This window comes from Convolutriloba macropyga, chromosome 10, assembly GCF_964194025.1.
Source record: "Convolutriloba macropyga chromosome 10, txConMacr16.3, whole genome shotgun sequence".
In the NCBI taxonomy this organism is placed as follows: Eukaryota; Metazoa; Xenacoelomorpha; order Acoela; family Convolutidae; genus Convolutriloba; species Convolutriloba macropyga.
Window position 1 is genome coordinate 55,680,088 of NC_134477.1, and position 14,484 is coordinate 55,694,571.

At 39.0% G+C, this 14,484-nt stretch overlaps 1 protein-coding gene across 1 annotated transcript; it reads left to right on the forward strand.

The window, feature by feature from the left end:
- The first annotated feature begins 11,569 nt into the window (after positions 1–11,569).
- On the forward strand, positions 11,570–12,790 carry LOC142348727 (acylphosphatase-1-like). The gene is made up of 2 exons (XM_075400196.1): positions 11,570–11,820; positions 12,517–12,790. Exons 1-2 carry the CDS (start codon positions 11,661–11,663, stop codon positions 12,651–12,653), a joined length of 297 nt encoding a protein of 98 aa, XP_075256311.1. The 5' UTR covers positions 11,570–11,660; the 3' UTR covers positions 12,654–12,790.
- Positions 12,791–14,484: the final 1,694 nt, after the last annotated feature.

Consider the following 14,484-nt stretch of genomic DNA (forward strand, 5'->3'; position numbering starts at 1 on the left):
CCCAACCATAAAAGTTGATCAAAATAGTCCAATTGAGTGATCTCAAAACTACACATTTATCCCCTTATTTCTCGGCGACAGAGGTCAACTATTTCATAGAACATAGGTCAAAGGTCAACTAGTTTTAAAGTCAAAGTCAAAATTACCCAAAAAGGTCAAAAATCATTAGTTTTTGAAAAATTTGGGACTATTTTGCGTTCGGTGCTGACTCTACCTGTAGCGATATGATTTATAAAGAATAAAAAAATTGCAAAAGGGTTCATGATGGGATTATTTTTCTCAAAAAGCTGCAGTTTACCCCGCCAACCTGCAAAATATCTCACTATAAGATGGACTTCTCATCAATTCGGGGCTGCATGCAAAGTTATATCAGAGTTAGCGTTAAGTTTAGGAGATCGTAGAAGTTTTTGCGCCATGGATGCTTTGTTAAAAGAATGCAATCAGGCCTCTAGCCCGCCATCTGAATGTAATTTTAACTTTTTCGAGAATAGTTAAATTTGAATAAAAACTATTCGTGTTTCCACACGAATCATTTACACTTTTTGTATAATTAGCGACAGCTATCCCTATACAATAATATAGAGTTCTCTCTCTCTAATAATGGGGCCACTTTCAGCAAAGGCCATTCAGTTTTGCAATACCTCACGAATGGAATAGAATCCCTTTTGAAATAAAACCGTATGATAATAGATATAGAAAAAGCTAAGAAATTTGTTCTGAGAAATTGTGTACAGCTTTTTTTAGCGTAAAAAGTGCTTAAACCAATAGTAATAGTACTAATATTCTTTGGATGTTTTTCTTTGACTGAGAGAATTCCCGGATCTTTTCCGTTTTTGCCCTGCAGTAAGTTATGCCATCCCAGTTACAGACGCGTGCCATTACGTAGTAAATCATTGTAAAAATATGGCACGTGCGTCGGGGAATGCAAATAATAAAGGTCCACTAAGTTGAAAAACATCCGAATTCTCAAAGCAAACTCAATAGGTTTGTGTCGAGCAAACTTTTCAGATTAAAAACTTCATTATGTTGCGAAAATTTAAACAGGTACCAAATACTAGATTTGGATCTTTTGTGCTAGTGACCCACTCGCTTTCAGTACGATGTGATGGTGTCAGGTCGGACCTTCTACAAGTATCAAGTGGTGTTCCGCAGGGGTCCATTTTTGGGCCCCTTACTCTTCTGCATCTTCATAAATGATTTGCCAATTTCCTTGATATCCAGCACCCCATATCTGTATGCGGATGACCCAAATTTCTTGTTTATTGACAAAAGTAACCAAGAAATTCAAAAAGAAGTTGACAGAATCTCACTTTGGGTATCCAGGAACAGAGTGTCACTTGCTGCTGAAAAATGTTATATAGCATTTAAGGGGACAGTCCCTCAGCCTTACGATGAATAACACTACATTAGAGCAATCCACAAAGGTGACTGACTTGGGAGTGCAGCTTACAGGTACCCTGAAAGCGGCAAAGCACCTCGAGTCTAGGCTTGCAAAAGCTAATCGAACTTCTGGTTTTCTGAAGAGAAATTTATCGAAGAATATGGAAACGAGAGTGAAAATTTGTGCTTACAAATCCCTAATTCTACCATTGATTACTTTTGCTTCAAGCACTTGGCACCCATCGCGTGGAAGTATGAGACTAATGGAATGCTTTCAAAAAGGTGCGTTGAAGTGGATAACGGGATATAGGAATGCGTCGTACTTTGAAAACATGGTATCCTTAAGATTACTTCCGCTTCCTTTGTTTTTGCAACTCAATGATTTACTTCTATTTTCTAAACTGTACCATGATAAAGGAAACGCACTTCCATTGATAGAAACCTATGAACACCAATATGGTAGAGTTAAAAGCAGATTATTCAAAATTCCAAAACTGAGAACCGAGAAATTCAGAGAGAACTTTTACTTTCGAACTGCCAAAGTTGCCAACAATCTGCCTGAAGAGATAGACTTTTCCCAGCCTTTGGGACTCAAAAGACTTATTCTGTCATTCATGTGGGACCGTCTGATGTTGAACTTCAACGAAAGAGTAGTGTGTACGTGGACCATTTTCTGTGATTGCTCTGAGTGCAGAAAATGGTGGATTCATGACCAAAACTTCTATGGGAGCAATCCCCTCGGCTTGATGCCGAAAAGTCACAACAACAACAACGATATACCCCCCTCCAGTTTCAGAGCACGCCGTATTGCATAGCAAATAATTGTAAGAGTGTGGCACGGCTGTTTGGTGGTTGTAAATAATGTGCTCCTACTAAGCTCAAGAGGGGTATAAATGGAAAAGTTCTATAGACTTGTGAGTTAAAACGCAGTAATTGGTTATCTTCGTTCTTTAGATAAATGGCGGAGCGTTCCATTAATAAGTACAAACACATGCGATTTGGAAGTGCTAAAGCTCAGAGATTTTTTAAAACTTTATCGAAAGAGGACAAAAAGAGTACAGCGACGGGTCTCCTGAAAAGTGCTTTCAAGCGTGTGGACGCTCAAGTAATTGAGAAGATGGCCAGTGAAAGTACCAACGAACCAGTCAAAACTCCAAATATTTTACCAGTTACCAAAGATTGTGCCTCAAGAAAAGTATCGGAAATATTCTGTCTGAAAGAGATAGTGCCTAAAAGCACTCGACATTCTATCAAAGCCTTTGCCGCGGAATTTTACACTGCTTTCGATGAGATAAACGATTACGTAGAAACTGTTAAACAAAATATCTTGAAAGTTGACGAGCGTTTCCTATTTCGAAGTGAATACTACAATAGAAGAGCTGTCGAATTGATTGAAAAAGCTTTTCGTGACCAAACAGCAGTAAGTTCAGCCACTTTGGGCTACTATTATCTCTTAGCAACAATGACACTGTTTATGAAGATGAACTTTAAAGATTTTCGGAAAGGGGAGGATCCTTTAGACTTGTATGGTAAAGTGCCTTACGATGCTGCTGACTATATTTACCAGAGTTTTTGCAGTCAGGAAATGCAAGCTAAAACTGGCAAGCTATGCAATGAGTTTTCTCGAGAGAACAAAGATAAACTTTTGCTCCATTTGATCGTTATCACGATTTTGGTGCAAAACTTGAGATCTGAAGCACCCAACTATACTTTGCTTGACGCAGCAGATCTCTTTAACGAATTGGGCGTTAAGAATTATAAAGTTGCGTCTCTGTGCGAAAAAGTTGGCCTTGGCGTGCAGTTTGACTCGGCCAGACCTGAGAAAATATCAGTATACATCAAAGCGCCTCTTGTTGTCCAAATAGAAAAATCTTACGGAAAACGCAGAAGATAACAGAGCACGAATGGCGGTGCTAAATATAGCAAGTTGATCAATCCGTATTGCTTTAAGTGCTTAAGAAGATTCATCTAAGTGTTGTAATGTTCTATATAAGGCTGTCTTGAATTAGGACGGTAAATAAAGGCTTTATCAATTTTTTTTACTGAGACCAGAACGAGGTTGCATAACATAATGATAGTAATAATAATGAAGGGTTTGCAAAATCCAGAGTTCACCTGACCTGGAGTTGAAAGTTTTTTTATTCAGTGGCAGTTTGAGCATTCCACACCATAATCTACAGTTGCATAGGTTGTGCTCAATGTTTTTGTGACCATGAAAAAGTAAAGCCCCAATGGTTTTGTTGTCTGTTGATCATCAACAAGAACATCGTAATTGAAGTATTTGTTTTCTTATTATTGAAATATGGGCGGCCTAAATAGTGCTAGCACAAAGTTGATTCCAAGCAAATATTCTCATTCTATAAACTACTTTTAAAGGGCCGTGTCCACCATCCGGCAACGATGTAGGTCGGAAAATAGGGGATGATTAGTAACACTTAGCCGGATGCTGCACTCCAAGCTGTTCCCCTCCAGACAGTGTAAAGACAGCCCAGTCACAAAAATAACTAGCACGTGGAAAGGAAAGCACCTATATATAGCACGCATAGGGAACTGGTATGGAAGGATTAAAATAAAAATGGAATATCAAGGAATAAGCAAAGGAATAAAGTTAAGCAGCCAAACACTCTGTGCAGCCTTCCCTCATCCATGACGGTGCTAATCGAATTCTCTTTGAGAACACGAGGCTTGAGGGTGCGACATCCCCTCAAGCAGAGAACACAGCTCCTCAGAAGTGCAAAGGTGATTTTCGTTCGGATGTAGCTTATAGTGTCGGCATATGGCTCTCCGCGTGTTTTGCTGATCTTGGTTGCGAGTTGTTTCATAACGCGCGATGCTGATGGCCCAGCACCGCCCGAGCAAGCAAAAACCAGTGCGTTGAAGCTGCTGTGTTCGGTTTTGCGGAATCGTTCTTCGTACTTATTTAGCTCTCGTGATATTTGTATGCATCGTTTTTGGTCTTATGGCAGCTCTTCGCAGAAGGGTTGAAAGTCTTCACATCGAAGAAAGTGCAATTAAAGCGGGAGCCCCACAGACCGTTTGCCTTGATGTCCAGTCGAGCGTCATCATCAGTAGTGGTGGAATTACTCGAGAAAATATCTCCATCGAGCGAATGAAGTTTTGGCTCTATCTGGACACGTCGCTGATTTCGTTGTGTCGTGGGTGCGTATACCCGCCTTTGGCGCAATGTAGGGCATGGGTGAGGCTAAATTCTTTCCCACATGGGCATATAGCTGGCCTGTTCTTCGCTTCCCAGGTGTTGCGAATTGCTATTCCATCACGGAACTCAGTCTTCGGAGGTCAAAACCATGTTTTGATAACGGAAGCGCGTTAAGCCAGCTAGATGCTCCTTTCTCCGAGGCCAGCTGGATAGTATACTTCATTTCTGGTAGATTGCTTTCGATTCTGGATGTTTTCGAGATGAGTTCACGTTGCATGTCTGCTTTCTGTCTGAGACTGATCTTGGTTTGTTCTAATTCACGTTGTTGAATTTCGAATGAACCATTATTGAATGACGCCAATGGACTTGAAGGTTCAATTGGTTGCTCAAGATTTTTATGAAGATCCTGTGGGATGGCGATGTTAAGCCCAACCCTTCAGAGGGAGAGAAAAGTTCTTTCCTCTTGGATTATTTCCTTGCGGACAATGTTCGGTATGACTCGGCTAAGCTGCTCCTCCACCTTGTCCAAAACTCCGTCCATGGAAGGTGTAGTACGCTAGAGGAAGCTCAACTTCTGTTAAACCCCCTTCGTCAAACATGCATAGTCTCTCGAAACTTTTTGTGAATTTAATTTCTGCATCTTTCAGGAAATTTTTTCTGGCATCAGAGCTTCCGATAACTGATCCCAGGACTCGAGCGCCCTGCGTGATTTCCACATATGTGCCTGCAAACACAGTTGACGCTTGGCGCTCGCCTCCTGGCTGAATTAGCAACTAAAACTTCGAAGGATTGACAAGATATCCGTACCTGGGATCAAGCTGAGTGAGCTTGTCGAAGAGTGCCCTGATATCTTTCAACTTACCGACGACGCTTCCATCATCAGCATACCATTTTTGTGTCAAGGAGCATTGTGAAGTCTTGTTATTAGGGGTAGGATTGCCATTCCATACATTCCCATCGCAAGGGGATCGCCTTGTGTCGTACCTTCCTGAGACAGAATGGTCGACTTTCCGATTTAGAGATAAGATGGGTGGCTATAGGAATTCTGTAAGGCAACATGCAAAGATGGACATAAGGATTTCACGTTCTCTAATGCGGTTCGTCTATTGAGCGCGTTAAATGCGCTTTTGGCATCAATTAGTAGAATTGCTTCGTTTTTGGGATCATCTAAACTGTGGCGAAGCGAATGTATGGCATGTTCTATGCCGCAGTTCTAGCCCAAGCACAGCTGCATGTTTGCACCGAGAGGTGTTAGATCTTACCTGATGCAGTTGACGATTATGCGTCCGGTGATACGACGCATTACTTCACCAATACCAATAGGTCTCACACCTGGACATTTATCCAGAGCCACTAGTCGACAACGATTGTATGCAATCAAATCATCGGGTGGTATTATGGACGTGGACAGCCTCCTAGCAAACTTGGCAACAAGCTTGCACAGATTCGTGAAGGTTTGCCCGAAAGCAGAAAGTAGTCTACGCCAGTCATCGGCATCGAGACCTGAAGGCCCAGCACAGCCATGAGACTTCATTGCATGCTTTCGGAAGAGCCTGGCACTGATTTTGTCGAAAACAGCGGGGTGGTGGGGAAGCGTTTGTGGGTTTTTGTTCCGAATGCAGTTGGGCTCCAAGGGTTGCCATTCAGGATGTTTGTCGCGTAAAATGTTGAGGGCCAGTCTACCGTCTGAGATCGGTAGGTGCGAGCACTTCGCCTTTATGCTTATCCGAAAGAACGCGAATAGCATTACTGCTTTTACCACGAGACATGAAATCGTTGAACATCTTGAGGTCAGAGTGCTGCTTTTTGTTCCTTGAATTCATTCTCATTTGGATTGCCTTCGCTTCACAGAACAGTTCTGAGAGGTTGCAGCTGTGCCATGCACGCATTTTACGCTTGATGGTCTTATTGTTCGATCCATCGTCCGTGTTCTTTGTTCGACTGAGGGTTAGGTGTGGAAGTATCATAGAGGCTCAGAGATATATCGGATCTCTCCGTATTTACGGCAATCGGAGAGAGGACACTGTGAAGGGCTTCGGCGAAATGTTCCCTTGTCTTGTTCTTACTGAGCGTGAAGAACGAGGGCTTCCATGTGACCTCGCGTTATTTTTCGCGCACTGTTACCGCGTGATGAGGCTGGAAGTTGTCCCAAAATTATCCGCTGGTGCAGCGACGGAACGTTCGGGGGCGTGCGATGTTGCAGAATATATGAGTGCAGTGTCGAGAACGGTCAAAGCATTGTGTGGTGGTTGCGCTGCGATTCCTGTTTCGGTGGCTGCGATGACCTCAGAGCAGCTTTAGCAGCTGAAGTTATTGGCCCAATCTTTCGCTGTGGCTAGAACACTGCATTTCACGTGAAAATATTAACATGTATGACACCAGACGCCTCCCCTACGTTGGACAATGGGTTTGATCAGCCATCAGGCTACGGGCTAGAAGTGGGGAAGGCTGCACTGAGGGGGACTAGATTAAGTTAATTACAGGAGCGTAATAGCAGCAACGATATTTCAAGTATTGAGTGATGTTAAACAGAATAATAGCGAAAACATGGTTTTCTTGAAAGATGTGCACGGTGTCTTTATGGAACAGGTTAGGTTAAAGAAAATTTTTTAAATGAGCGTGAAACAATTAACAACTTCAAGGCATCAGGATCAATATAATTATACAAAGCGTAGTTAAGGCCGCTGATTTTCTTATTTATGAGGCGATTACAGCTGGTGGGTATAACTTTGGGAACAATCAAATTGTTTGGGTTAAATTTAACAATAGTGAGCTGAATGAGGAATTTCCATTGCTCTATGGAAGTTTCAATACTACTACGGTGATCATTGAAGCCAGCAATGACTACAACAGTGTTCAGCTTCTGATTTGGGTATTGATTGATAACATCAGAGATCTAGCAGTTTAGCACGTCGATATGAGTGAACACAACCCTGTACTTGACCCTCGTCCCCTCGTCTTTATATTTGGTGCGAGAAGTACCCAAGGCCATGTCCGAGCATCTAGAGGGAAGAGGGTTGGCATCAAAATGGCCCATTCACGGAGCCTGCTAACATTCAAAAACACAAGAAATTGTTCTAAAAATGAAATCAGTTCGAATGATACGACCTGATGTGATGAGTCGGGGTGGGAGATTGGTTCACTCGTCTACGGCTGGAGTGGCGAGGCTTGAAAAGGTGTAGGTTTGATTCAGCCCAGCGCGCATACGTATTTGAAGATAAAGCCGAGGTAAATTTGTTCTATTTGATAAGTTTATCACAACAATTAGGCTACTTTGTGGCACTAATCCGCTTATATTCGCTATTAGAAATTTGTGGCACTAATTCGCTATTCGAAATATTTGTGGCACTAATTCGCTTAAGTCGTACAGATGCGGTGATTCATGTTTTTTCGGTCAAATAATTTGAAGCCTAAATTTTTTTGTTGCTCGTGTGCGTTTTCTGCGAGTTTTGGAGATTTTGATATTTGCGCCAATTTATATTAACTTACCATTCAAAATTTTTGTTAACAATAGGAAGGTGACGGTAGTATCAGCGGTGACCTATCCATGTGATGTTCTGTATTGCAGCTGAGATGTGATGTTCTATATTTCTGAGGAATTTTGAGAAGAATTTTAGTATTTATCGTTGTGATAATGGATGTTTATGTGGATGTTAGTTAGTCAATCTTACTAGCAATTTTGTTGAAGCACAAGCATGTCGTTTACAAATATCATTAACTAATACCGGAATACATAAGGTGTATGGCACTCCCTTTTCATCAAAAAAATTGCAGTCGAGTTTTCTTCAGTTTCGAGAAATCTCAGAACTGCATATGATCCCCATGAATTCTGATTCTAGCCAGGCACAGGCTGTTAGATTGGTGTGCCAACCAGCATCTGAAGGAAAACACTAGCGAATTTTATCAGGCGATGGAAATTTGTCTCCACTCGCAATAAGATATCTTTCCCAGAGGAAACCTGTGATGAAATTGAGGGCCAAGATATTGGTCTTGTAATTCTTCGCAGTGACCCATTTATGAAGTTCAGCAGCCCGCGTGAAAGTACTTGTAGGTGTAGTTTTGATATTGTTGTCGTTGTTCACTGCATGATTCACAGCAGTTGGCGACAAACATCAGAAACCAATTGGACTTCAAGGGACGGTTCGCGACCGACGAAAGGATCATGCCCGATTGAGCATTTCAGTTGTGAGTGTGCTAGGTTGGCTATCCTCGGGGCGACATCATTAGCTACCAATCGAGACCTCATCAAATTGAAAAGCAATTAGGCTATAACAACTTTCTGATGTTGATCTTTCAACTTTCGTCTATATGATCACAGTCTTCTGGTTGGGAATCCATTTACATACAGGGGCCCGTATGTTCAGTCGCCATGGCAGAGCTGGCCGTTTTCCTCTGACGTGAAGCGCTGTATTGTGAGACCAGTTGTGAAAGCTGACTTATCGGTTTTATAGGGCAGGGTTTGATGATGTGCAGCATCCTAAAAGTAATCACGTTTAGAAGTGACCTGTTTTTATTGTTTTTTGTGTGTGTGTGTGAATGCTGACAGCATGGGAGAATAGTGCGGACTATCTCAGTATCAGATTGAGATTGGTGATTCAGGTGGCATGATGACACTATCTGGTCGAGATGGTTGGGCGCGCTGTACTCGCTGTCATTGATATCCCGGATATTGACTGTTCAGATGACATGGAATGCTCCATCTGCTGGGCGCAAATGGAAGCAGAAAAGGTCCGGTTCAGTGGATTGAAGTTCGACAAAAAATTAGCTGAGTGATGTGCGGTATGAGATTTTACTGCCTTTTTGTTCAACCAGGGAATGAAATGAGAAAAAAATTGATAAATTTAATCACAGTGCAGTTACAGTAGAACCCATATAGCCGAAAGTACAATAAGTAAAGTCTAGGTGTAAAATAACGAGCTTAGGATTTTTTTCATCAATTTTACCTAAAGCACATAATTGTTGTAAAAGTCAGAATATTACACAGTGTGACAACACCGTTTACTGTTGCGATTCATTTGACGCACAGCAATATACGAATTTAAAATTTGTTAAAGAAAGCGCAAGCATGGCGTGCGCATATATGATTAATCGTGGCAGGAAAGTGTGGGGCATGGTAAGTAAAATGTTGTGCAAGGTCTTCCTTGTAGGTTTGACGATACTTTTTTTAGCAATATTTCAGAAACCGCTTTTCTTTGAATGTTTCATATCGAAATGAGATCTTTTCAACTTGGTTATTATAATGGTTAGTAACTGATGTTCGGTACTGAATTGTTGTCGAGTTATCGCCCTGTGACAAATCTAAGATTCATGTCAAAAGCTAATGAAAGATTTGTTTTTGAGCAAATTAATTTGTATCTGGAATCTAATAATCTCAGAGCAAGTATCAGAGTGCTTTTCGTTGCTCGCATTCAACGGAAACGGCTTTACTGAAAGTATTTAATGATCTTCTTTGTTATTTGAACGACTCGCGTTCCGTGATGTATATTGGGTTTGACTTGTCCGCAGCGTTTGATATAATTGACCATCAGTTTTTTTCAGAGAAATTAGCGAAAAGGATTGGTTTGCAATCTGTTGTGTTACTGTTTATTAAAAATTATCTTTAAATTATCTTTCGAATCGCTCGCAACAAGTTATCATAAATGGATGTCTTTCTGGTAATGTTAAAGTTAAGACGGGTGTGCCACAAGGGTCAGTTCTTGGTCCTTTACTTTTTTCTTGTTACATGTTGCTTTTAGAAGATAAGCTTAAAAAATTAGAAATAAACTACCATTTTTACGCAGATGATACCGTTCTTTCTTTTGTATTCGGTTCGACCCTCAGTCAATGCATGTTTGATAATATTTTGACCTCGATTCAACGTTGGTTCAGCCATGCAAAATAGGAATTGAATGCGGATAAGAGTGAGTATATGGTTTTTCGGAAATGTGAAATTGTTAAACATGGTCTATTACGTCTGCCAGAAGATGGTAACTACACTGAAAAGGTAAAAGTTTTAGGTTGTTATATTGATTGTCAACTTACTCTGCAACGACAGATTAACTTTCAATTCGTTTTATTATCTCCGTAAAGTATGGTCAATTCGAGATCAAGATAAAAAATCAGTCATAATTGAGTTAATTAATAGTTTGTGTTATCACGTGTTGACTACTGTAATTCGCTTTATTATGGTCTGCGCAACTTTTATTACCAAAAATTCAGTGAATAATGAACTCTGATTTTTCGATTGTGACCTTCAACACCAGCCTCGTCATACCTGCAGCAGCTACACTGGTTGCCAATTAGGCAACGCATTATCTTCAAAATCCTATTGTATGCGCATCGCTTTGTACATCAGCCTGGCAAACTGCCACTATGTTTATCGGATTCAATGAAACGAAACACGATGGTTACAAGGTCTCAATATTTTTACAGTTTACATGTTCCCAAATTTCGCTCTAATTTTGGAAGACGTTCCTTCTCGCATGCCGTCGCTGTTGAGTGGAATAAACTCTTTTTTGAGCTGAAACTTATACCATCTGAAATTTTTTTCAGACGAAAACTCAAAAAACGTATCTGTTTTAATTTTCCTGCACCGAGATTTTAAATGGTGCTTAAACCAATAATAATAATACAATTTGAATAACGTACGAGTGTTTGTTTTGCTTCTCAAGGTAGTGTTTGCTAGATTTCTTTTGATTGAATGAAACTTTTTTGAACGCCTTTTGGACTGTTCTTATGTGATCTGACCATGTGACGTTATTCGTGATAATTAGACTGAGATCTTTCACATTGGACGTATTCTCAAACTATTGATTATGCAGACACATTGCGGATGCCTTTAAGAGAAACAAATTTAGTTTGATAGATTCGTTGGCATAGATTTTTTTCACACCACTGAGCAATATCGTAAAGTGAGTTGTAATTGTTTGCGGTAACTACCTTGATAGATCGTAGACTCCGTTCCGATAAAAAAACTGTTTTCTGAAGGATTTGAGTGGTTGTTTGTTTTGATGTACTTATGCCTAGGGGTTTCATTCAATTAATTATCTGGAAACTTGGAAGAATAAATGTTGGAAAAAATAATTAGTTCATTCTTTTTTTTCAGATGTAACTAATTGTTGTGAGTATTTTGTATGAGTTGCTAATGGAAGGACTAGAAATGCTTCTGAAGTTGAACTTCGAAATACATGGAAAAGTGCAAGGTGTCTTTTTCCGCAAATACACCCTCGCACAAGCCAAGAAGCTCCATTTGGTGGGATGGGTGAAAAATACTTCACACGGGACTGTAGTTGGTGTTGCAGAGGGTAAGTTGAACTAGTGTGCTATTCATTCAATATATTCCAAGATTATAACACAAAAATATGACATGACATGAAATTTGGTTTTAAAGAATGTTATCCGACTATTAGCAGTGAAGAACAATGGAATCAATTAAATGGCAACATATTGTTTCGAAAATTTATCATGTAGATTTTTCGTCATGTAGATTTTTCGTCATGTAAAAATATCGCCTTTTTCAAAATTTCGCCTGCTCAAGTCCACACTTTTGCTATCCTTGATTTCTGTGAGATATGACTAAGCGTTTGAGATGTTTATAAGTTTTTTTTTCAAAAATAGCTTTCTTTAAAATGAAAATCGCAGATTAATTGACTGACAAGAAATTAATTGGCTGTCGCCACTTCTGTTGGACAATGGTATTTTCTTTAATTATGTTAAGCTTTTGTTTGAAAAACATGTAAAATGTAGTTAAAGATTGCTGAACAATAACTAATTAAAATTATACATGCATGGATTACGATATTTAACTACGGGACGCTTCTTTAAGGTTACACTTTGTATAATGACATCTCAAATTTTCATTCGGGTCATCGTGTGTGAAAGATATTAAAAGACAATTTAATTTTGCAAATTGTTTTCAGGAAAAGAAGCATTCTTCCATTGATTTGATGTTGATTGTAATGCATTTTTTTTCAGTGAGTTTTCCTGTTTCCATGTTTCAGGTCACAAACACCAAATAACCGATTTTAAGAAGTGGCTGCGAAACACCGGCAGCCCTAAATCACGAATTGACAAGGCCGATTTCAAAGAGTCGCAAGTAACGCATAAATCCTTCAAAGATTTCGATATCCACAAATGAGGGCTGATATTTAATGAATGAAATTGTTGCTTACATTTCACAAAATTGTTGACGTGGTTTATAATTGTAAATTTGTACAAAGTAGGTTAAAATAGCTTAGCTGCGCTTTTTGTTGACAATTAAAAATTATGGAATTATTGTTTTTCTCTCATTGATGGTATTTCAGTTTGATATCTGTTAAAAAGCTTTTAATAGCTGACAATTTTGTGTCTGAATTGTTGCAACTGCGTAGGAATTGCGGGTTAGGCAAACCTTGATTGTTTTGAGGGCATTTGATGTTGTTTTTGGGCAGCTGATTTGATCTTTTTGTTGTGATTATTAGTGTTGCTGTGATTTTATGCTCACATGAAGTTAGCATCCATTATATTAGTATCAGCTATACCAATAATAGTATTATATTACATTTACGAACCAAAGGTAAGTTTTGATTGAGAAGAGTATCTTATTCTTTAGCTGAATATTGCTGTTCCAACATTAAATTTTATTTTCGAACATTGAAAATTCACCTTAGAGTAATTGCTTGTCTCAAGGTATCTATATTTTCAGGTTTATAATTTTATGTTTTAAGGTTTATCTTTTGTTTATTAAATTAATCTTCGATTAAGAACGCCTCTTAAACTGAAGCAAGGCAGCTCCTGCGAGTCTGTGCGTAGCACAGAATGTTCCAACATGCCTCTAAAGGTTACAAAAAAATTTTAAATTCTGTCAGCGAAACTGTTGGGAGTATCCGACAGCTGCTTGTATGCATTCGACAAAAATAGTAGCACTGTTTGAACCAAAAAATATGCCGTCTTTTTTCGGCGGACAAAAAAGAACTCGTGACCACATCCTCGAAAGATGAGTGTAGTACAGTTTGAAACACACAAAAACCATACAAACATACCACACATATTAGACAAACATGCAACACACAAATACAAACCCCAGCATGAAAAATCTCGTCACTATCCATATAGTTCTTCTCAGTACATCCACACGAGCGCCCGAGCACACACACAAACCTCGACACCAAAAAGAAACATTTTTTTTTGGTATCTGATCTTTACTCAAGGTTCATCGCCGCTCATTTAGGTCTTGAATGTTTTTCCCGGAAAAATAGCTGTGGAATTTTTGAGGCAATTATATCAATAATCGTAAAATTGACGCTAAAATTTGAAATGAACTTTTGAAGTTTTTCGAAATTATTTGTCGTTTTTGATGTTTCTTGAGCATAATCGGCCAATCGCTTTTAATTATCTCGCAAATTTTTTTTTCAGCCAGATTTTTTAAACACATTTATGAGTTTGAATGTGTAAACCGCAGTTTGTGACAAATTTTTCAAGTTTTAAATGTTTCTGACAGTTTTTATACTCTGCCTCTAACTGGGTCTAACATGTAAAGGAACTTTGAAAGCTGTTCAAGGCTCTCATTTAGTAGCGTTGAGGAACATTGGTTATCGAAAATATTTACTTATTTATTTTGTGAACTGATAAACAAGAATTTTTCTTAAAAAGTCTTCTTTCTTCATATGAGTTTTACAAAAAACTATTTGGTTTTTAAATTTACAAAAACGCTCAAATCTGGAAATGATCAGTTCGAAGAACTATTTCGAAATGAAGAGAAGTGAATAATTTTCTTTAATTTTTCAGAAATTCATGTAAATTTGTTTTAAATTTATCAGCCTGGCGATCCATAAACTTTCTCACTCTGATTCTTCTGTATTTTTTTATACTAAGTTATACGTTTGAACGATTTGCTTTGACAATATGAAAATACAAAATACTTTTTAGTAATGACTTTGGTTGATTTTATTTTCATTTCATGGACATGGTTTTTTTTACGTCTCGTTTGT

Excerpts from the sequence above, each read along its gene's own strand:
- LOC142348727 (XM_075400196.1), top strand. The coding sequence starts at position 11,661 with ATGGAAGGACTAGAAATGCTTCTGAAGTTGAACTTCGAAATACATGGA. Across the intron at positions 11,821-12,516 it reads TGTAGTTGGTGTTGCAGAGG|GTCACAAACACCAAATAACC; the intron begins GTAAGTTGAACT and ends TCCATGTTTCAG.